Source organism: Dipteris shenzhenensis, chromosome 26, assembly GCF_047967505.1.
Source record: "Dipteris shenzhenensis isolate YYH24624 ecotype China chromosome 26, Dip_SZ_1.0, whole genome shotgun sequence".
NCBI lineage: Eukaryota > Viridiplantae > Streptophyta > Polypodiopsida > Gleicheniales > Dipteridaceae > Dipteris > Dipteris shenzhenensis.
In genome coordinates, this window is record NC_141621.1 from 22062734 (window position 1) to 22085459 (window position 22726).

The 22726-nt window shown below is 43.7% G+C and overlaps 1 protein-coding gene across 3 annotated transcripts in view; it reads right to left on the reverse strand.

Annotated features, from left to right (window-relative positions):
* LOC147884822 (CwfJ-like family protein / zinc finger (CCCH-type) family protein) overlaps positions 1-22726 on the reverse strand; it is a 54255-nt gene that overhangs the window by 23537 nt on the left and 7992 nt on the right. For all 3 annotated transcript variants that reach the window (XM_087397932.1, XM_087397931.1, XM_087397933.1), the window contains exons 2-4: positions 13550-13823; positions 4434-4585; positions 4153-4259 (exon numbers count right to left, since the gene is read on the reverse strand). In XM_087397932.1, the coding sequence (XP_087254058.1) occupies positions 4153-4259; positions 4434-4585; positions 13550-13823 (533 nt within the window). The remainder of the gene's footprint in view (positions 1-4152; positions 4260-4433; positions 4586-13549; positions 13824-22726) is intronic.

A 22726-nucleotide genomic window follows, 5' to 3' on the forward strand; every position in this document is an offset into this window, starting at 1 on the left:
GCTTCTCCCGTCTACATTGGACATTGAGAGGGGGTGTTAAGCCAGGCAATCTCCAATTCTAGAGGACAGGATAATCAAAGGCCAAACTGGCGCAAAGGTCCGATCACTTACAGGTAAAAACACCACAGGTGAATCTCCGTCAGGACACAAATCAACAACCAAAACCCGGACAAGACTCAACAACCAAAGCCCTGTCAAAAACAGGCTCCTGAAGAGCCCAGAATCGAAGGCCACAAATGGCCCCATTCTGGCCGACCAAAACTGGCCGACCAGACTGACCTGGTCGGTCAATATCACCCAATCTTCCTCCGTCCCTATCACCTATATGCACCAAGGAAAACCATAGGGAGCATCATCTTGGAATATTAACCCACAGCAAATATCCATACCAGAAGTTAGCACTAAATCCACGCATTCAGTACTTGCAGATCAGGATTCATGAGTTCCGCAACCATTTTTGGATTCAAGTGCCATGCATTAGGATCAGGATTTATCATCCAGGTATACCACAGACAGTCACCTCCGTCAACACGATGGGAAGCCTCTTTCGTACCCTAGTTTGAATTTCAGCAAAAGGGGATGTCACGAGCATCCACACGCCCGTGGCCATGCTAGCTAGTGCCAGCGCAAGCAACCAAGTCAACGGCCACGTAGAGCCACATCATCGTAGGTTAAAAAAGGTAGAGTTGACTTTTTGATCAAAAGTCAACGCGTTGATTTTTGGTTGGCGTTGCCTTTTTCACCGATCGAGTCAACGGTCATCGTTGACCAGGCGACCAGGTCAACAGTTAGCATTGACCAAGTCGGCCAGGCTGATCTATCAGCTTATAAAAGGGTAGCCTCTAGCCCTCATTCATCATCCACTCCTCAGGCCTTCAAGCCTTCAGAGCAGCAGAGTCATGCCTCCCCGCAATAGACCAACAAGGTAGCCTCAGCCTCTTTAGGGATCTAGTGAGGATTCACCTCCTCTAGGTAGTCTAGTATTTCAGTTTTGCAGTGAGGGCTTCAGCCCCTTCATACAGTTGTATTCAACCCTTTGGGCATTCATTATTCAGTTGTATCTATTTCCTCTTCGGAGGTCCACTACATTCTTTCCCTATTATTCTCTCACTCACATCCACAGCTTACTTTGTGTATTGAGTGCATCATCTTGCGGTTGCAGTTAGTATTGAGCAAGAGAGAGAGTGAGGATAGTCTATCTCCCGCTACATGCACCAAAACTAAAGTCTCCAATATGTCCCACCTGATAGAAAATAGGGCAGCCACCAAGAAGCACAAAAGTTTAGGGACAGCAAGCAAGGAGGCCACAAGCATTTCAAAAGATTGAACAACCCATCAAGTCTAGATTTGTTGCAGGACAAAGGCGAGGATCACCTCAAAAGAGATTGTCAGAGGAAGAGAAGAAGGCCCTCTATGATGCCAACAAATGTTTTATATGCAAAGAAGAGGGCCACCGAGCACATGAATGCCCACACAGAAAGAGAAAGTTTCCTTCATCGGATCAGAGTTAGAACAAGGAGAAAAGAGGGATGACCAGCCGGGTAAGAAGCCCAAACCTATTGCTGGTCTTATGCCAGATGTCACTCGAGCCATATAGGATGTGGATGCCACGGAGTTATGTAGAGCGTGGGGTAAAATCCGTGACTAGACCGCTTTATTCTTCTTTGTTCCAGGTGCGAGAGCCAATTTTATATTACCAGAGCTGGCTGGAAAATTGGGCATAAGGGCAGAAGAGATGGGGCCACTATGTGACGCAGATATGGCTTGCTTAGGAGGGGCACAGTGAGTCAGTTACACTAATCATTGGGAAGCTCTGCATGCACATTCAGAGTTACGTGGACACTTAGGAGTTCTACATTATGCCATTGAATGGGTGTGATGTTTTGCTGGGTATACCTTGGCCCCATAGAAAGGGAGCACTTTTGGATGCCAGAAACAAGACTTTGACTCACCGAGGAAAAACTCATGTTTTGGATGCTAAACTGAAGAAGAATCTATTCCATTTGTATCAGCTTCGGCCATTTCAAATGTAATGAAAAAGTATCTTTCTGCGTACTTGGTTTTTGCAACTAAAAAACAGCAAGCAGAAGAAAATTCTAACTTTTCTAAGCTGGATAAAGAGAGGACAGATTTCCTTTTTCAGTTTCACGAATGTTTTTTTGACTCCCTACCATAGGGATTACCCCCAGAAAGCCCTGAGGACCATGCCATAGATGTAATTCCAGGTAGCAGCCCGCCGAACAAGCCACCTTATAGGGTTAGTGCAGCCCAGCAGGAGGACATAATGCACCAAGTAAAGGATATCCTGGAGAACGGGTTAATTCAGCCTAGCTCCTCGCCCTATTGTTCCCCGGTCTTGCTTGTGTAAAAGAAGGATGGCTTGTGGAGGATGTGCATAGACTATAAGGCTCTGAATAAGATAACCATTAAGAACACATTCCCAATACCTAGGATTGATGATATCTTGGATAGGTTAGAGGGGTTTGCAATGTTCAGCCGCATAGATTTGAAGAGTGGCTACCATCAAATCAGGATACGACTTGAGGATGTGCATAAGACAGCTTTCAGGACCACATTTGGCTTCTCGTGATGCCATTTGGGTTGACTAATGCACCTGCCACCTCGGATGATGGACCGAATCTTCAGAGAGCACAGAGCTTTTGTCGGGACATTCTTTGATGGCATCATAGTGTTCTCTAAGAACGAGGTTGAGCACAAAGAGCACTTGGCAATTGTTTTTGCAAAGCTCAAGAAGCATAAGTTGCACGAAATCCATTTTTTGTGGCACATAATATCTAACGATGGAGTCAGGATGGATCTTGCCGAAGTGGAAGCCATACGGAATTGGCCACCGTTGAAAAACATCCATGAAGTACGGAGCTTTTTTGGCTTATGCTCGTATTACAGGCGGTTTATCTGCTATTTTGCTCAAATAGCATCGCCTCTCCATGCCCTATAGAAGAAAGAAGTGTCTTTCAGATGGGGTACAAGGAAGTTGCAGCTTTCAAAGAGCTTAAGGAGAAGCTATGATCCGATCTTGTCGTAATCTTGCCAGACTTGAGCAAGCCCTTTGCTGTCCAATGTGATGCCTGTGGGAACAGCATAGGAGGAGTACTTATGTAGGACGGTAGAGTGGTTGCGTATGAGAGCAGAGTGCTCACCGATGCTGAGATGAATTTTGGGATATATGAGAAAGAGATGGCAACTGTCATACATGCTCTTTCTACTTGGAAGCATTACCTCTTAGGTGCTGATTTTTATGTCTAGACGGATTACCAATCCTTGAGGCACTTTCTCACTCAGAGAAAGCTGTCAAAAAAGCACATGCGGTGGGCAAACTTCCTTTCGATTTTTCATTTTTCAGATTGTGCATGTGCCTGGCAAGAAGAATGTCGTTGCAGATGCACTTTCCAGGAAGCCGAGTCCTAACGCAGTGTCAAAGAAACCACAAGTTTCAGCTGTCACCATTGCATACCACAGTAAACTTGATGCAATGAAGGATCTATTAGAAAACGACCAACAGAGGGTACATAGCAAAAGACTGATAGAATAGCCCAGGAGCTCACACAGTGTGTGTGAGGAGTGGAATCACAAACTTCTTCAACTTATGTGCATCAAATAGATGTGCAACTCATCAATAGACAATAAACCAGCCAGATATAGAAGCTACCAAAACAATATATTTCCGTCCAAAACTATGGACACAACAAAAGAGAGATAGATCCAAAGTTCCACCAGAGCGTGGTCCTTTGATCTTACCACAAGGTACTTCTACTATCTACCGGATATCTCTAGACTCGAGCGTGCTCCACCTCAAGCTTATGTGTACTCTCTGTCCTGAATGATCCTCTCCACCTTACTGCCTGTGTATCAGCCTAGGTGGGCAGAACCTTGCTAAGCTAGGTCTGCAACTCTCCACCCTCTGTGTCCTCTTGGAAAGGGATGCACCAGAGTTGATGATGATAACAGGCTATAAGGATGAAGTCCTATAAAAAGAACTTAAAAAAACATGTGCACAAATAATAAGTAAACGAGAAGAAATATATCTGGATAGCTGTGCTTTGTGTGTGCGTGCGTACATGTGCACATTTACTTTCAGCAAGAAACATTTTGAATGAAAAGGATCACCACTTCAAAAGATTGTAAACTCACCGTGGTTTTAGTTCAACAACCAGTTCAGCCACAATTGCAACGCCCACACTTGTGTTCAAATCTGGAGGTGCAATAACACCATTGAGAATCCCTAGAGGCCACTCATTTGTAAAGAAGGTCAAGAGTCCCAAAACAAAACCACAAAATGGTCACAATCAAACATACAGAAAAAATGTCCACAAATATAGCCAAAGAAAACAATCAAGTAGCATGTAATGCACCTTATCAGGGATGCCTTAGGAAGACACCCATAATACCTATTAAGCCTGAAAAGAAGGATATGAGAGAAACAGATCTATTATTTTGGGGTCATCTGCTAAAGCTCGAAGTGCATCCACATCATCCTCGTGGTAAATCCCATTAGACTGGACTGTCGCAGCATCTTGATAATTGGATGCCACATATTTGCCAGCAAGGTATGCCACACGGAGACCTTCAAAAGTCACACAACAGAGGCAAAGACAGAAAAGGAGGTTATTCTGCATGGCATGATTCTTATGAACGCAACAAAGGCAGTGAGATGCAAAACTAGATGTTGACACATAATGTCAAAAATATTTGTCTGTCATCAGTTGCAGCAGCTTAAAGATGCTCCAGCAAAAAGGAGAATTCTTAAGTAGAGATCTATAGAAATTTACAGAAAAAAAAATGTATGAGTCGAGAGCTATAGTATTTAGAAACCATGACATGTAACAGGATTACTAATGGATTCTAAATGAGAACTGGTTTAAGAGCATTCAATTTCTTGAGATCTGAAAGACATCTGCCATCTAGCTTTGCACATTCAAAAACATGCGCAACAAGTGGTAAATCCTTTACCAAGGGACAAGAAGCTTGCTACAGATACGTTTTGCCTTTGTTTAGCTACACGCAATTTAAAAACTCGTAGATGGGCAACGTCAGTGGCCTGCAGATAGTTATGGTTCCTATGCAGAGGGACTTAATAGGCTTACTCACAATAGTAATTCCAGAAGTGTAGACTTACTCTCAGATATTTGGACTGGCAAACAAAAAAGTTGGTTTGCTCACTAAACCATTCAAGAGAATGTTCCCTGAGCTTTGGGTGTGGGCCTGGCAGCATGCCAAGAGTAATGGAGATACAAGATAAGATGACAAACAAATGAGCTCAGTATGGCTCAAGTATGACCTTAGAGTACATCAATAGATAGTCTAAGCTGTTAGGAACCCGTGGGTGCGATCAGAATTGAATTCTGACAACTTTGAAATTTTAGGGTTTTTGGGAGTGACACGTGGCAGCTGACACGTGGCAGACTGCCACATGGAATCTGAGCTGGCAGGTCAGTCCACCTGTCCCACACATGTGGCAGCATGCATGGCAAGTGGCAGGCCAGGTGTTTGGCCCCAAATCTGGTAGATTTGGGGCAGGTTGTGGGCTGTCCTCTTTGGGACTGCAGCCCACCAAAAATCTGGGACAAGTGTCCACCTTCCACTCTAGGCCTTGGGGGGGGGGGGGCTGAGCCTATAAAAGAAGGCCTCTCCCCTTCATTCCTCACATGAAAATTTCGTCACTTTTCTTCTCCCTCCTTTTGGATGATGCAGCAGAACCTCTCCAGCTCCTTGGGTGCAGCCAGCTTCTCCCCAGGCCATTCTCTCACCTCAGCAGCACTTTCTCTCTCTACAACAGCACATTCTCTCTCTACAGTTCCAATGCCTCCTCTCCAGAAATCTGCCACCTCTCAGCTCTCCTGGAACAGCAGTAGCATCCTCTCTCCTTCTCCTAGCCTGGAGCAGCCACAGCCCCTTTCTCTCTCCTGCTGCAGTCTTTCTCTCTCTACTGCAAAATTCTCTCTCTACTGTTCCAGCGCATTTCCCTTGCAGAAATCTGCCTTTCTGTGCACCTTTGGAACAGCAGCAGCTCCTCTCTTACATCCCCTCCCTTGGGATCAGCATTGGCACTCTCTCTCTACAGCTATCACTCCATAAAAGCTTTCTCTCTCTAGCCTACAGGCTGTTTTTCTAAGCTGTTCTCATTCCAACCCCATTTCCACACTCTCCTCACCCAAGGTAGCTTCAGAGGCATCAAGGACTTCATCTACAAAAGGGTCAAGTCACGAAGGGAGCCTGTATTGTCAAGTTTATCTCATTTACAGCACTATTTCATGTTGTTTCTATTATCTTTCTAGAAACTAGTACTTGTCTCTAATGTTGGATATGGATTGGGCAAGCCAAGAGTTGAAACCTGAGCTTGGAGTCCTCCTTTTTGTTGTCTACCTTACACATATGCTCTTGAGTCTTGTATCTAGGTCCTAGGTTTTCACTGAGTTCATCAGTTTGGAAGGTGCATTGCACCTTGGTCTTGTATCTCCATTTTCAAGAATAAAGTGAGCCTGGATAAGGGGGGGGGCCGTCTTGGCCCCTCAATCATATTGCATTTTCCAATGATGTCACTTTGTGTTTAAGCTGTATAAGTCTTAATTCCAGCTTAATTGCAAACTCTTAAGTTCAAGTATATGTGTTTGGCAACTCGCAATCATCTCATTCAAACGCCTCTGCAAAATCCGTTGTCTGAATTGATAGAAAGCACTAAGTAGTTTACAATGGTATCAGAGCTTAGGCAGTGGTCTTGTACTCTGTGCTTTCTCTTGTTGAGTCTCTCCTTCATTGAGTCATCTTGTCATCATGGCAGCCAATGGACCTGACCCTCCTCCTAACCTGCATGAGTTGAGTGCTCTCTTGGCAAACATTGCTCAACAGGTTCAAGTGCTGGAAAGCAGCCAAGCAGAAACTCATGACATAGGGCCCCAATCCCAAGGAAGAGGCCGTGCAGACAACACCAACTCCAACAAGGAGGGAAGATCATCCTCTTTTTCCCCTCCTCAAGGTAGACGGCGTCATCGGAGTCCATCTCCTTCGAGACATCCACGGAGACGAAGGTATGCAAAGCATAAGGTACCTCTTGGAGATAAGCTCTTCAAGTTTACCAAGTACAAGGGACAGGACAAGTCCGAGGTCTTGCTGGCCTGGATCCGAGACCTTGAGTATTTCTTTGAGGGGGACGAGTACGAAGACAAGGCGAAGATCCGGTTTGCCGTCCTGCACATGCAAGACCGTGCTTCACTCTGGTGGGCAGCTATGGTCAACACTGGACAGCAAGCCCACACCTAGAAGCGCTTCAAGAAGAACTTGATGAGGCACTTCCTGCCTAAGGAGTTTAAGAGAGATACAATGGTGCAGTGGGACATCCTCCGCCAACGCCAATAAGAGAAAGTCAGTGAGTATGTTGATTGTTTTTGGGATACTTTGTTAAAAGTTCAAGCATTCAGTAGGAAGGATAAAAAAGAGCAGCAAAGGAAGTTCTTTGCTGGCCTACGGTATATCGTTCAGCATGAGGTGGACATTGCCACTCCTACTTCTCTCGAAGACACCATCAACATCGCCTTGAAGGTGGAGAAGAAACAATCTTTCTCCAACAAGCAGAATGGCAGCAACAAAAAGCGGAAGTCCCAGGGAACCTCTTCCAAGGAACAAAATGGTAAGGAGACAGCAAAGGACGCACCAAAAGAGCAAAAGTCAGCCAGCCAGCCTCCTTCGAAGAAAGCAGCCCGCACTTTCAGCTCATTGTCTCCATAACAGAAGCAAGAGTACTGCTCTGAAGGGCGGTGTTTCAAGTGTGGCGATCGAGGCCACAACTTCTACGAATGCCCTCAAGCTGCCAAAAACAGCAGCAACAAAGAAGCAGCCCTCAAAAAGCCAGTTTTGGTAGTTAACACGGTGGAAGCACCTCCAGAAAAGGGAGCTGTAAACGACACCCATAGTTTGTTGAAAACATGGGGTCAGGTAAAGGATCAATCCGCTTTGTTTTTGTTCGATAGTGGAGCTACTCACAACTTTATTTCTCATGAGATGGCACAGAACTTGGGGATAGCCCCAAAGGATAAAGGAGAAGCCTTGGAGGCAATTGCAGCCTTCAAGAACCAAGAAGAGAAGGTGTACCCCATCATCGGCAAGCTTCGGGTACACATCCAAGGGTACTTGGATCATCTACCCTTCATGGTGGCACCACTTCAAGGATCAGATGTAATTCTCGGCATGCCCTGGCATAAGCAAGTCAATCCCCGAATCGATTATGTTAAGAATATTCTAACCCTCCAACATAAGGGTAGAGATGTGAGCATTACAGCGGGAGTTTCAGGAAACACCATTCCTATGGTAAGTCATGCACGATCTCCCAATTTGCTTAAGAAAGGAGTATGTTCTTTTCTAGTGTTTGTACGCAATAAGCAACCAAGTGAAGAAAAGTCATATCCTCTCACAAAAGAAAAATTAGATTTCCTTCAGGAATTCTCTAGTTGCTTCTCTCAAGAACTTCCTAGTCACCTCCCTCCTGAGAGACCAGAGGATCACAAAATTGACATAGTTCCAGGGTCTTCACCTCCAAATAGACCCCCATATAGAGTTAGTCGATCTCAACAAGATGAAATCTTCAAGCAAGTCCAAGAACTCTTGGACAAGGGATTGATCCAACCCAGTAGTTCTTCTTTTTGCTCTCCTGTCTTACTAGTCCAAAAGAAGGATAAAACCTTCAGGATGTGCTTAGACACTATAGAGCCTTAAACAAACAGACGGTTAAGAATCATTTCCCGATTCCTCGTATAGACGATATCTTTGATCGTTTAAATGGATTTGAAATTTTCAGCCGCATAGATCTTAAGAGTGGCTACCATCAGGTACGAGTTGTACCTGAGGACATTCATAAAACAGCCTTCCGAACCACATTTGGGCTGTATGAATATATGGTAATGCCATTTGGCCTTAGGAACTATAGACAGTTCACTGCCGTCTTCTTTGATGACATCCTCATTTTCAGCAAGAATGAGGAAGAGCATAAGGAACATCTAAAGATTGTATTTCAAATCTTAGCTGAAAATGCTCTTCACATCAATGAGAAGAAAAGTGAGTTCTTTCTTCCTGAGATTCACTATCTTGGTCACATTATCTCACGAGAAGGTGTCCGTATGGACCCAGCCAAGATACAGACAATTGTAGAGTGGCCTGACTTGAAGAATGCCCATGAGGTAAGGTCTTTTCCAGGCCTATGCTCATGTTACCGAAGGTTTATTTGGCATTTTGCTGAACTTGCAGCTCCTCTACATGATCTCACTAAGAAAAATCTGAAGTTCAGATGGACCCAAAAAGAAAAGGACTCTTTTAATGCTCTAAAGCATGCCCTGACTACAGCTCCTGTATTATCATTCCTGACTTAAGGAAACCATTCCTAGTAGCAACTGATGCCAGTGGCGATTGCCTTGGGGCTTCTCTTACCCAGGATGGTCATGCTGTGGCCTTTGAAAGCCAACGGCTAAGAGATGCTGAACTTCATTATGATATCTATGAAAAAGAAGTCTTAGCTGTAATTCATGCTCTCAAACTTTGGAAACATTATCTTTTAGGGATAGATTTTCTTGTAAAAACTGATCATGAAAGTCTTAAATATTTTCTAACTCAACCTCTAATCAGAGAGAGACATATGAAATGGTCTACCTTTCTGCAATCATTTCATTTTCAGATACAATATACTCCTGGAAAAGAGAATGTAGTGGCTGATGCCCTTTCTCGTAGACCATGGCTTCACCATATTTCAGTTCCCTATCATGATGAGCTAACAGCCCTCAAAGAATTCTATGAGGGAGATGCTGATTTTGCTCAGCCATGGGCACATTTGAAAGATGGAGGCACCCATCATGCCTACCACATCAGGGATGGCTATTTATTCATGGAGAACAAACTATGTATCACAAAGCAGCTTAGATCTAAAGTGATGGAGGAAAGCCATGACCCACCCTATGCTGGTCATAGGGGTATTGTGGCCACTTTTTCAGCCATGGATAAATTTTTCTACTGGCCTAGCATGAAAAAGGACACTGCTGCCTACATTTCAGCTTGTCTCGCATGTCAAAAAGCTAAGTATGATAGAGGAAAACCCAAGGGTTTACTTCAGCCCCTACCCATTCCTGAGAGACCATGGGAACACATCACCATGGACTTCATTACAGGAATTCCCAGGACCAATCAAAATCATGACACGATTTGGGTGATAGTAGATCGATTCAGCAAGCAAGCCCACTTCATTCCTTGCAGAAAGAATCTCAAGGCACCTGAAGCTGCCCATTTATTTATTAGACACATCTTTAGACACCACGGCATGCCCAAGTCTATAGTATCAGATAGAGACTCAAAGTTCACTAGTAACTTCTGGCAGGCTTTGTTTGAGAACCTTGGAACTCTTCTAAGTTTCTCCTCAGCTTTTCATCCTCAAACGGATGGCCAAACTGAAGTTACGAATAGTACACTCTTGGATTTGCTGAAATTTTATGTGCATGACCAGCAAACCTTTTGAGAGAAATTCCTTCCTCTTGTGGAGTTTGCTTATAACAACACAATTCATTCCTCCACTGGAAAATCGAAATTGTATATGGTAGATCTTTACCAACTCTACTCATGCAAACAAAAGAGAAAATCTTTGGCGCTGATCAATTCGTGGAGGATTATGACTCTGCTTATGCCACGATTCGAGCAGCCATTCAAAAGGCACAGGAGAAACAAAGAGCAACTGCAAATAAAAGACGGAGGGCGTTTGCAGTGAAAGAAGGCCAATGGGTCTTATTGAAATTTCAGAAAGCCCGGTTAAAAACCAAAGTGGGCAAAAAGCGCATCTACTTCAAGCTATCCTTTCGATATTATGGTCCTTTTCAGGTGTTGCAGGTAATAAATGATGTCTCAGTCCGATTGAGACTTCCAGAGCATTGGAAGATCCACAATGTCTTCCACGTAAGCTTGGTGAAACCCTTCATTGGGGAACCACCTCAAGAGCCCACACTGGACGATGCACCTGAAGTAGAGGACACTAAGATCTTGTTGATCCCAGAGCAAATTATTTTGCATAACTTCACTACAGGACGTCGAGGCACGACTCGCAAAATGTACCTTTTGAAGTTCAGAGGGCTCCCATCGACCGATGCCCAATGGGTGGACAGAGCTACATTTCAGGAGTGTCCTGAAATCCTGGATGCTTATGAGGAAGCATTTCAGTTGCGGACAACCGAATGAAAGACAAAGGGAATGTCATCCTGCTTCAACATGTATCCACTTGCTTGGTACTATTTCTTTTTGTTTTTCAATAGTATGCTTATTAAGAAATGAAATGTTTTCCTACTGTTCAGTTACGGACAATGGGGACTAGGTCTAGCATTTGAGGGTGGACCCCCTTGCTTGGGGTTATGGGCATTAGTGACCCACAAGAGTGATGGCCTCTCTTTGAGAGGGACATCTGGAAACCACACCCCACCTGAGTACCCAAACATGGGACCAATCAAATGCACAGATTGCATACCGACCTAGGAACCATTCAAGAGAATGTTCCTTGAGCTTTGGGTGTGGGCCTGGCAGCATGCCAAGAGTAATGGAGATACAAGATAAGACGACAAACAAATGAGCTCAATATGGCTCAATTATGACCTTAGAGTACGTCAATATATAGTCTAAGCTGTTAGGAACCCGTGGGTGTGATCAGAATTGAATTCTGACAACTTTGAAATTTTAGGATTTTTGGGAGTGACACGTGGCAGACTGCCACATGGAATCTGAGCTGGCAGGTCAGTCCACCTGTCCCACACATGTGGCAGCATGCATGGCAAGTGGCAGGGCATGCAGGCCAAGTGTTTGGCCCCAAATCTGGTAGATTTGGGGCAGGTTGTGGGCTGTCCTCTTTGGGACTGCAGCCCACCAAAAATCTGGGACAAGTGTCCACCTTCCACTCTAGGCCGGGGGGGGGGGGGGACTGAGCCTATAAAAGAAGGCCTCTCCCCTTCATTCCTCACATGAAAATTTCGTCACTTTTCTTCTCCCTCCTTTTGGATGATGCAGCAGAACCTCTCCAGCTCCTTGGGTGCAGCCAGCTTCTCCCCAGGCCATTCTCTCACCTCAGCAGCACTTTCTCTCTCTACAACAGCACATTCTCTCTCTACAGTTCCAGCCCCTCCTCTCCAGAAATCTGCCATCTCTCAGCTCTTCTGGAACAGCAGCAGCATCCTCTATCCTTCTCCTAGCCTGGAGCAGCCACAGCCCCTTTCTCTCTCCTGCCGCAGTCTTTCTCTCTCTACTGCAAAATTCTCTCTCTACTGTTCCAGCGCATTTCCCTTGCAGAAATCTGCCTTTCTGTGCACCTCTGAAACAGCAGCAGCTCCTCTCTTACATCCCCTCCCTTGGGATCAGCATTGGCACTCTCTCTCTACAGCTATCACTCCATAAAAGCTTTCTCTCTCTAGCCTACAGGCTGTTTTTCTAAGCTGTTCTCATTCCAGCCCCATTTCCACACTCTCCTCACCCAAGGTAGCTTCAGAGGCATCAAGGACTTCATCTACAAAAGGATCAAGTCACGAAGGGAGCCTGTATTGTCAAGTTTATCTCATTTACAGCACTATTTCATGTTGTTTCTATTATCTTTCTAGAAACTAGCGCTTGTCTCTAATGTTGGATATAAGTGGTGATTGTTGCAGGCTTCTTCCTTGTGGATTGGGCAAGCCAAGAGTTGAAACCTAAGCTTGGAGTCCTCCTTTTTGTTGTCTACCTTACACATATGCTCTTGAGTCTTGTATCTAGGTCCTGAGTTCATCAGTTTGGAAGGTGCATTGCACCTTGGTCTTATATCTCCATTTTCAAGAATAAAGTGAGCCTGGATAAGGGTATATGTGTTTGGCAACTCGCAATCATCTCATTCAAACGCCTCTGCAAAATCCATTGTTCATATATTTCACCAAAGAAACTACTGCCTAGACACGTGCTGGACCATTGATACAATATATAAACAGATCACCGAGGCTACATAGCATGGTTTCAATCAAAATTCTGAAGAGATCATACACTGGCTGAGAAAGACCATCAGGACGAAGGCAGGACCATCATTCCAAGCCATCACAACCTAGCCAATCCTGGTTGCTCATGAGTTGCACATGATATAATGGAAACCCTAGCCACTGCTGTCTGACATATGGTCAAATGCAGTTCACCACCACGCCTATTGAAGCTTCTTCCTTCTGCTCCTTCTAGTCTCCTTTATTTCAATCATGCCTCTATGTCACTCTTAGATCCAAGATGCCGAGGAATGTTTTAAGAATTCTCCACCTCATGACAATCTTACAACCCTACTACCTAGTGCATCAGCATAATACTCCACTAATACATTTCCGAACACCAGGGCCAGCCTGGCATGCATGCTCACTCGCCTTGAATAAATGTTGTATTCTTTCGCAGCTGTCAATATAGTTTGAAGTATAGATAGCATCTCTGTAAACTGTAGTTTCAAATATCTCTTTGATCTCTGCTATGGTCCTCCAAAAATGACCACTCAAAAACTTCAGACAAGTGCAAGAAAATTTACCATACAGGTCAAAAACGCCACTGTCCTTCAGCCAGTAAAGATTTTTGCAGACAGGTACTCCCTCCATTGTAAGGCCAGCAATGGCTGCCCTGGATTTTGCTGAGGATAATGCCACTATTGCTGCTTCCCCATAATCACCTATAAAGTAAGTAGGCAGAGGGAATTGCCTTTTCCCATCTGTATACTCCATAACTTCCTGAATATCCCCTGCATCTGCTGGGAAGAACTGCCCGACGCATAGTAAAGCATCGAATGGACCGTTTGCCTTGCTCACCTGATGCAAGCCACCTTTTCATCAGTACAGGAAAGAAATCACACCTGCAAATGAGAACCTTGAAAAAGACTACAATCACTACAAAGATAAGAAAAGGAGAGATTCATTGGCAACTATCCTGGAGATTAACATGTTCAGAAATTCAAAGACAGATCCCAGTCTCTCCCTTCAACTGTGTATTATACAAACTGTAATCATATTGTTCCAATCAACTCAAAGTAACACTGCTACCAAGGACAGGTTCCTTTTGCATTGATACTTTCAACAATTAAGAAACATTACACCAGATTATGATTATTCACCAAAGAAATATGTCTCATTGAAGCAATCCATTCTACCCTTACATCAATCACACCTGGAAGCTCACGAAAAACACTTCCCCAAGAGTTCAAGGCTCGATTCATGCACCCCATGTATATCGTTAGATTTTACAAAGACTTTTTTGCACTCGTTCCTGTCAAAAAGCATGGGTTGATGCCCCACATGTGAGCCCTCGTTTGAGAACATTTTGGCACCAAGTATAAAACGCATACATTAGTATAATGATACTTGTAACAATTAAGAAAACTTACAACAGATCATGATTATACACCAAATACATATGTCTCCTTGAAGCAATCCATTCTACCCTTACTTGAATCACACACCTGAAAGCTCACAAAAAACACTTCCCCAAGAGTTCAAGGCTTGATTCATGCACCTCACATATACTCTTAGATTTTACAAAGACTTTCTTGCACTCATTGCTATCAAAAAGCACGGACTGATGCCCCATATGTGAGCCCCCATTTGGGGAAGGCAATGAACTATGGGATTTAGGGATGCACATGATCTGCCACATGGGCAGCAAGCATGGCTGCGATGTGGGCAGATGCTGTTGAGGATTCATCCCAACATTATGTATTCATATTGTGCAAAGTAGTAACACAAGGAGTCTCAAAAAGGTAAAAAGGTTGGAAACCCTAACACTAATGCTAAAGGGGTATATATATATTCAGTTAGTTATTTGTGGTATGCTCTCTAGCTGTGCCCTCTCTCCTCCTGCAATGTTGGGATAAAACCTATGATAGAGCAATGGCACACCTGTAGTCCGCTGTGGTCTTCTAGCTATAGCCCTGCGGCGAACAATTGTCACCGTCACACTCCTTCGTGCCTCCGGTCTAATGAGCATGGAAGGTAAAGAAGCAAAGGTCACACAAGGGAAGAGAGGAGATGCACATGAAACTCCATTCTCTATTAGAGGATGCCCAATCTTCTATATTTTCACTCTTCAGTTCTACACACATATACAAGGAGATCCTAAGACCTTTCACACCCATACTTTAAAGAAGACACATCATCCTATATATCCACACTCCTGTTATCTGACCAAGTACTTATCGGATGGGTGTGCCTCATTGAGAACATCTCAATACCACCTAGGTTGATGCGTATGAAAAGTGTTGTGCATATCGGATATGATTTGCATGTCCATCTCCTGCTACAGCCCTCTACTCCGGCCTGCTACCTAAGCCCTCTACCCCCTTGCTAAGCCCTCTACTCTATAATGCTAAACCCTCTACGTACATATAGTCTATACAACAATCTCCCTCTCAAGCTCAACATGAGCTTGTACATCACATAGACCCAAAGCATCTCTAAAAAGACAAAACTTATCTTTACCCAAAGACTTGGTAAAGATATCTGCAATCTGGGCATCTGTCCTCACATATCTCAGCCAATTTCACCACTTATCACTTTCTCCCTGATGTAGTGATAGTGGACTTCTATATGTTTTGTCATTGCATGGTAAATGGGATTCCTCGCCAGCATAATAGTACTTATATTGTCATAGTAGATCACTATTGGACCATCAATGCATACTCCCAACTCATGAAGAAGCAATCTAAGCCAAGTTCTTCACACAATGCTATGGCAGCCGCTCTATACTCTGCTTTTGTACTAGACAAAGCAATTGTGGGTTGTTTCTTACTGCTCCAACCAATCACACTACTCCCAAGAGAGAATGCATACCCACTAGTTGACCACCTAGCATCAATGCTGCCAGCCCAATATGCATCAATATAACCATGCAAGCCTATTCCTCCTTCGTTGGCATAAAAGAATCCAAGATTTATTGTGGCTTTTACATATCTAAGTATCCTTCTCACCGCATCAAGATGACTCTTAGCAAGATTTTGCATAAATTGACTCACCACACCCAAAGCATAACTCAAGTCCGGTCTAGTGATGGTAAGATATATAGGACTTCCAACCATCTTTCGGAACATAGTCACATCCAGGAAGTAGTACCCATCATCAACCATCTTAGCATTTTGCTCAAGTGATGTTTCAATCAGTTTACATGCTGTCATACCATATTTTTCCGGCATGTCCAAAGCATATTGCCTTTGTAACATCCAAATACCATGAGGTGAATCAATTACCTCAATCCCAAGGAAGTATCTTAGCTGTCCAAGATCCTTCATGTCAAATTCACACGACAATGTCTTGTAAGTTGCTGTAATTTCTGCATCAAGACTCCCCGTGATGATTAAATCATCCAAATAAATCATCACAATCACCATTGTTGCTCCGTCTTGCTTCACATATAGTGAGCTATCCACTTTAGATTGCTTGAAGTGCACATTCAGAACGGTTTTACTCATTCTCTCGCACCAAGCTCTTGGAGCTTGCTACAGCCCATACAAGGCTTTCCTTAACTTGCACATATGCATAGGATACTTGGGATATATGTACCGCTTGGACTGATGTATGTAAACTTGTTCATGAAGTGTACCATTCAAGAGAGCATTTTTTACATCCATTTGATATAACTTTCACTCATGTATGCTTGCCAAAGCAATTACGATCTGTATAGTGGTCATCTTTGCCACCGGGCTAAATGCATGATAGTCCAACCCATGTATTTGGGCATATCCTTTTGCAACTAACCTTGCCTTGTATCTCTCCACACTTCCATCTGATTTGCACTTCACTTTATAAACCCATTTGCAGTCAATAGATTTATTTCCTTTTGGGAGTTTGACAAGTGTCCAAGTGTTGTTCTTATCCAAGGCATCATTTCAGTGGCATATTCATCTCATCCATCATGGCTCTAGCCATGTCACCAATCACTATTAGAATTATTGGCATATTCTAGGCAACCAATGTAATCCATAAGTGAGTTAGGGGTACTTTTCCCTCACTAGAGGTTTTTCCCCCTAACCACAGTTAGTGGGTTAGTGTGGTTTTGTCACTTAGACAAAACCACCTCCACACTTGTAGTTCCTTAATCTTATCTATTCCAACTTTGACGTTTTGCTCTCTACTCTCTTGCTTGCTTCTTGCTCCCATTTCAACATTTGGTATCAAAGCCTTATTAAGCTCCCTCCTCCAGTCCAAGCTCATGCCGTTCGTGCCTGCTGCTCGTGCTCCTGCTACTGCTATTCGTCCATACAATAGATCCGTACTGTTACACCCATCGTCCATACAGCGTACGGATTTTCGTACCAGCGTTGACAATCCCGTACGCTTCCTGCACCTGCTCTCTCTCCTCCACGCCCGCATCCCGGAGCTTTAACTTGTACCTGCTCGCCCGTACAGTCCGTACAATCCGTACACGTTGCAACTACCAAACGCCGTACACGCTACCGTACTACAAGTTGCCGTATATCCGTACAATTGCCGTACACCCGTACTATCGGTTCCGTACAGTGACTGTGCAGCAATCCGTACACAATATGGATCCGTACATTTTGCAAGTGTCTGTATCCTTCTTTGATGTCCGTACATTTTGCAGGATTCCTTGTAGGATCATTTTGCAAATGCCTTCCTTTGCAGATGTTTCTATTTGCAAAGAAATTGAGGCTTCTGAGTCCTTTGCAAACACATTCCATTTTTTGGAGTGCTTTTGTGCATTTTTTGGTCATACATTGCAAGCAGATTGCAAACTTATCTAAAAATTTGGGGCTTTTGCAGGAAAAGTGCAATTTCAGCAACATTTGGGGCTTTTGGTCAATTTACCCTCGTTCAATTGCAATTTCTTATAAGAATTTGGGGCTTTTGCATTTTGGATGCAATTTGGCAATGGACAGATGATTTGGGAGTTTTGCAAGCAATTTTGGACTCAGTTTGAGTCACATTGCAGACATTTGCCAATTTTTACAAACAAATTTTGCAGATTTTGGGCATTTGCAAAACATTCTGGTGCATTTTAAGCCTTTGATAGGCTGTGACAGCAAATTGTCATTTTGGGCAGATATTTTGCAGACTTTGGTTGTGCATCTTACATCCTAGGAAGGGATTTCACTTGTCAAGTTTGCTGCATTTTTTGAGTTGTCTGGCAGATATGGCTCAGAACAATCCCAATGAGATTTTTGGTGTCCTCACTCAAGAGGATAAGTTGGATGGCACCAACTACTCCTTATGGAGTTTAATGGTTCGCAACACCTTAGTTGGAAAACATCTAGGGATTATGTCAGTGGAGATGGAACATGGTCAGAAACTGTTGTTGCACCTCAAACTCCTCCTCAACAAGGTGGAGGAAGTGGTAGAGATCAAGGTGCACGACAAGTGATAGAAGCAGCAGCTACTGCCTTGGTGGCTCCCACACAGGAACAGAAAAGGTGGGATTCACATGATGCACAAGCTCTTTCAGTCATTTCCCTCTTTGTCAAAAGGTTTATCATTCCTCACATTCGGCCATGCAAGACCTCGAAGGCAGCTTGGGATATTTTAGAGAGCATGTTTGCAGCCAGAAATAATGCCCAGGTCTCATTCCTGAAGAGAGAGCTATCTCACACACATATGGATGAGGGTGATTCCATGAATGCTCACCTCACCAAGCTTCAGGATTTGAGGAAACAATTGCTGCATATAGATGAGATCATTCATGACTCAGAGATGATTACCACCACTCTGAATTCTCTTCCTGAAGTTGAATCTCAGTTTTCATACCTCGCTGAATTTGTCATTGAGGGGGGGTCCTTTCACAAGTTGGTAGGACTCTTGTTGCAGGAAGAGCAAACCAGGAAGAACATGGCCACACGGGCTGGTGAGCATGCCATGCTTTCAAAATTCAAAGGCAACAAAAGCAACATGGAAATCAGCCCACACATCAACATAAAGCTGATTCCGGACAGCCCTCTCATAAGGCTAAAGGTGATGCAGAGAAGCCAAAGAGGAAGGGTATTTGTCACTACTGCAAGAAGCCGGGTCACTACAATGGTGAAAGCAAGAAAAGAATAGCAAAGGAGAAGAAAAAGGATTCGGGTATGGCTGTCTCGAATGCATCAACTCCTAATGCACATGAAGGAGGGGATGTTACAACCAACTTTGTCGAAGAGGATTATGCCTTTTTGTCTTGCATTTCAGATTTTCCAGTGGCTGGTCCAGATACTACAGCCACTCTTGAGGATAACTCATATGCTTTCCTGACTTGCAGCTATGACCCTTCGAAGGATGCATGCACTTTTAGTGTCAATGAGACACTGAACACATGGTATTTTGATAGTGGTGCATCCAAGCATATCACTTCAAGGACGAGTCTTTTTGCATCTCTGCATGCACCATCCGCTAAAAAGAAGGTGACACGTGCAAACAATTCTTCTTATTCAGTGTGTGGAGTGGGTACCTCCACGAATGGCACAAATTTCAGAATTACTAATGTTCTTTATGTGCCTGGTATAAGGAAGAATTTACTTTCAGTGTCCTCTCTCAATCGAGGAGGATTTCAGGTTATCTTTGATGATGCTAAGTGTGCAGTCCAAGACAAAGAAAATGATTATGCTTTGATGTTGTCTGGCACTTTGTATCGGGGTCTTTTTCAGCTTGATGTTTATGAGAAAAGATCTAATCTTGCACTTGCAATAAACACTCCCACTACTGCCATGCAGAATGCGGAGTTATGGCATGCCAGATATGGGCACATGAGCTATGGCATCTTTATCACACTTCAGAAGCATGCTATGGTTGATGCATTGCCTCCTCTGGAGTCACCTCCTCCTCATGCCTGTGAGGGCCATCCTTGGTAAGATGCATAGATTTCCCTTTAAAAAGGATGGTGCAGTACGAGGTACTCGCAAATTACAGCTCATACATAGTGATGTATGTGCTCCCATGAGGACACCTGGTTTTGGTGGTTATCTATATTATGTCACATTTATAGATGACTACACAAATTATACTCTATGGTTTGAAGAAAAAATCAAATGTGTTTATGCATTTCAAACACTTTGTGGCCATGGTTGAAAATGACACGTGGCTCAAGGTGCGGACACTTCGCACTGACAGAGGGGGGGAGTGTATGTCTCATGAATTTGAGGCATTTTTGAAGGAGAAAGGCATCACACATCAGCTTACAGTGAGGCTTACTCCTCAGCAAAATGGCAAAGCTGAGCGGAAAAATAGCACTCCCATGGAGATGGATAGATGCATGCTCGCTAGCAAGAAGTTGCCTCACAGATTTTGGCTCGAAGGCCTCATGTGTGTCAATTATGTTTTGAATCGGGCTCCCACAAAGGCTTTGAAGACAATCACTCCCTATGAGGCTTGACATGGAAGGAAGCCTTCAGTGGATCACTTTCGTGTTTTTGGATGTGTTGCATATGCCCACGTGCCTGTGGAGTTTCGACATAAGTTGTCAGATAAGGCACTAAAGTGCATCTTTGTTGGGTATAGTGCACAAAGCAAAGGCTATCGTCTCTACAATCCTGCAACACACAAGATTTTGTTGAGTAGAGATGTCATTTTTTCAGAGAATTCAGCTCATACACATGCTGAATTCACTATCCCAGCTTCTTCAGATGATGTTTTTGAGGGGTTGCTTCCTATTGCTTTTGGTTCCCCAACTGATGCTCATGCTGAAAATCGCTCATGCTGAAAATCAGCATTTATAGCAACCTCCACCTCCTCCACATGCCCCGATTCAGCCACATGCTGATTTTGCAAGCAGTGGATGATGTTGTCAAGCAAGAGATTCAAGAGATACATGCAGCAAAAACAAGCAGTGGATGATGTTGCTACAGACTCTCAGGGAGAGTAGACTTGAGGCACCTTTGCTTGGCAGGACTCGTAATGCAGCAAGGCACGCAGGGGGGACTCTTTCTGTTAAATCAACTTATGCAGGTACTCTTCTTGATGAAGAAGAACCTGAAACTTTTGAAGAAGCTAAGGATAATGTACTGGATGAATGCCATGCACAATGAATTGCAGTCCATTAAGTAAAATCAGACTTGGGATGTTGTGGATTTACCACCAGGAAAACTGCCATTGATACCAAATGGGTTTTCAAAGTGAAAAGAAAGCCAAATGGGTCTATTGATAGGTACAAGGCACGGCTGGTTGCCAAAGGCTGTGCTCAAAAAAAGGGCATAGATTATGAGGAGACTTTTGCTCCTATCATCAGATCAGTTATTGCCATGGCTGCAACCTTTGTTTGGAATGTCCATCAGTTGGACATAAAAACAGCTTTCCTTAATGGGGACTTGCAGGAAGAGGTTTATGTCAATGGCTTTCAACTTTCGGGCAATGCACTTTAAGTTTGCAAGCTGAATAAAGCTTTATTTGGGCTGAAATAAGCCCCACGTGCATGGTATGCCTAAGGGGTTACACAATAGTCCCACTAAAAGCACCCTCTACATCAAGAAGGATAGGGGGGATATTTTGATCATCATTCTTTATGTAGATGACATGCTGCTCACAGGGTCAAATGAGGAAATAATTGCAGATTTCAAAGCTGAATTTGACATGACAGATTTGGGCATGTTAAATTTCTATTTGGGAATCCAATTCATATAAGACAAGCGTGGCATTGTTATGTCTCAATCCAAGTATGTGCAAAAGCTCTTGGATAGGTTCAACATGCAAGATTGTAAGCCTACAGCCACTCCCATGGAGCCGGGGCTGAACCTTACTATGTATGATGCAGGTGAATCAGTGGATGCCACACTTTACAGCCAGGCTGTTGGATGCCTCATTAATATGTGCAATACACGGCCCGATATTCAGTATGCAGTATCTCATGTGAGCAGGTTTATGCACAGCCCAAAGACAACCATTGGCAGGCTGTAAAACGCATTTTCCATTACTTGCAAGGCATTTTCCGTTACTTGCAAGGCACAAAGTCTTATGGCTTGATATTTCCCAAGGGGGGTGACTTGCAGATGCATGCTTACAGTGAATCAGATTGGGCTGGAGACTTTGACACTAGGCAGTCCACAAGTGGTAATTGTTTCTTTTTGGGCAAATTGGCAGCTTTCACAGCAACAGTTGCCTTTGTTTGGCTGCATCGTTTGTTTGCTTATCTTCATCTCTTATTAGAGGGTCCTTCTCCAATTCTCACTGATAGTCAGAGCGCCATAGCAGTGGCAAAGAATCCTGTGTTTCATGCTCGCACGAAGCACATTGAGGTTCATTATCATTATGTCAGAGAGAAGTTGCATGCAGGGGAGATCAGTATGATTTATGTGTCAACACATGACAATGTTGCAGACATCTTCGCCAAAGCACTTCCACGTGAGAAGTTTAAGGCAATTCGCAGTGCCCTGAACTTATCTCCTTTTGGTGATTGATCACTTCCTTGTACATCATCACATTGGCACTGCAGGGGAGTGTTAGAATTATTGGCATATTCTAGGCAATGACCAATGTAATCCATAAGTGAGTTAGGGGCACTTTTCCCTCACTAGAGGTTTTTCCCCCCTAACCACAGTTAGTGGGCTAGTGTGGTTTTGTCACTTAGACAAAACCACCTCCACACTTGTAGTTCCTTAATCTTATCTATTCCAGCTTTGATGTTTTGCTCTCTGTTCTCTCGCTTTCTTCTTGCTCCTATTTCAACAATCACCCTATTCTTTCTTTCCACAAACGGAGTTTTGTTGAGGAGTGTATCTACAAGTGACTCATCTCTTATTGCCTTGAAC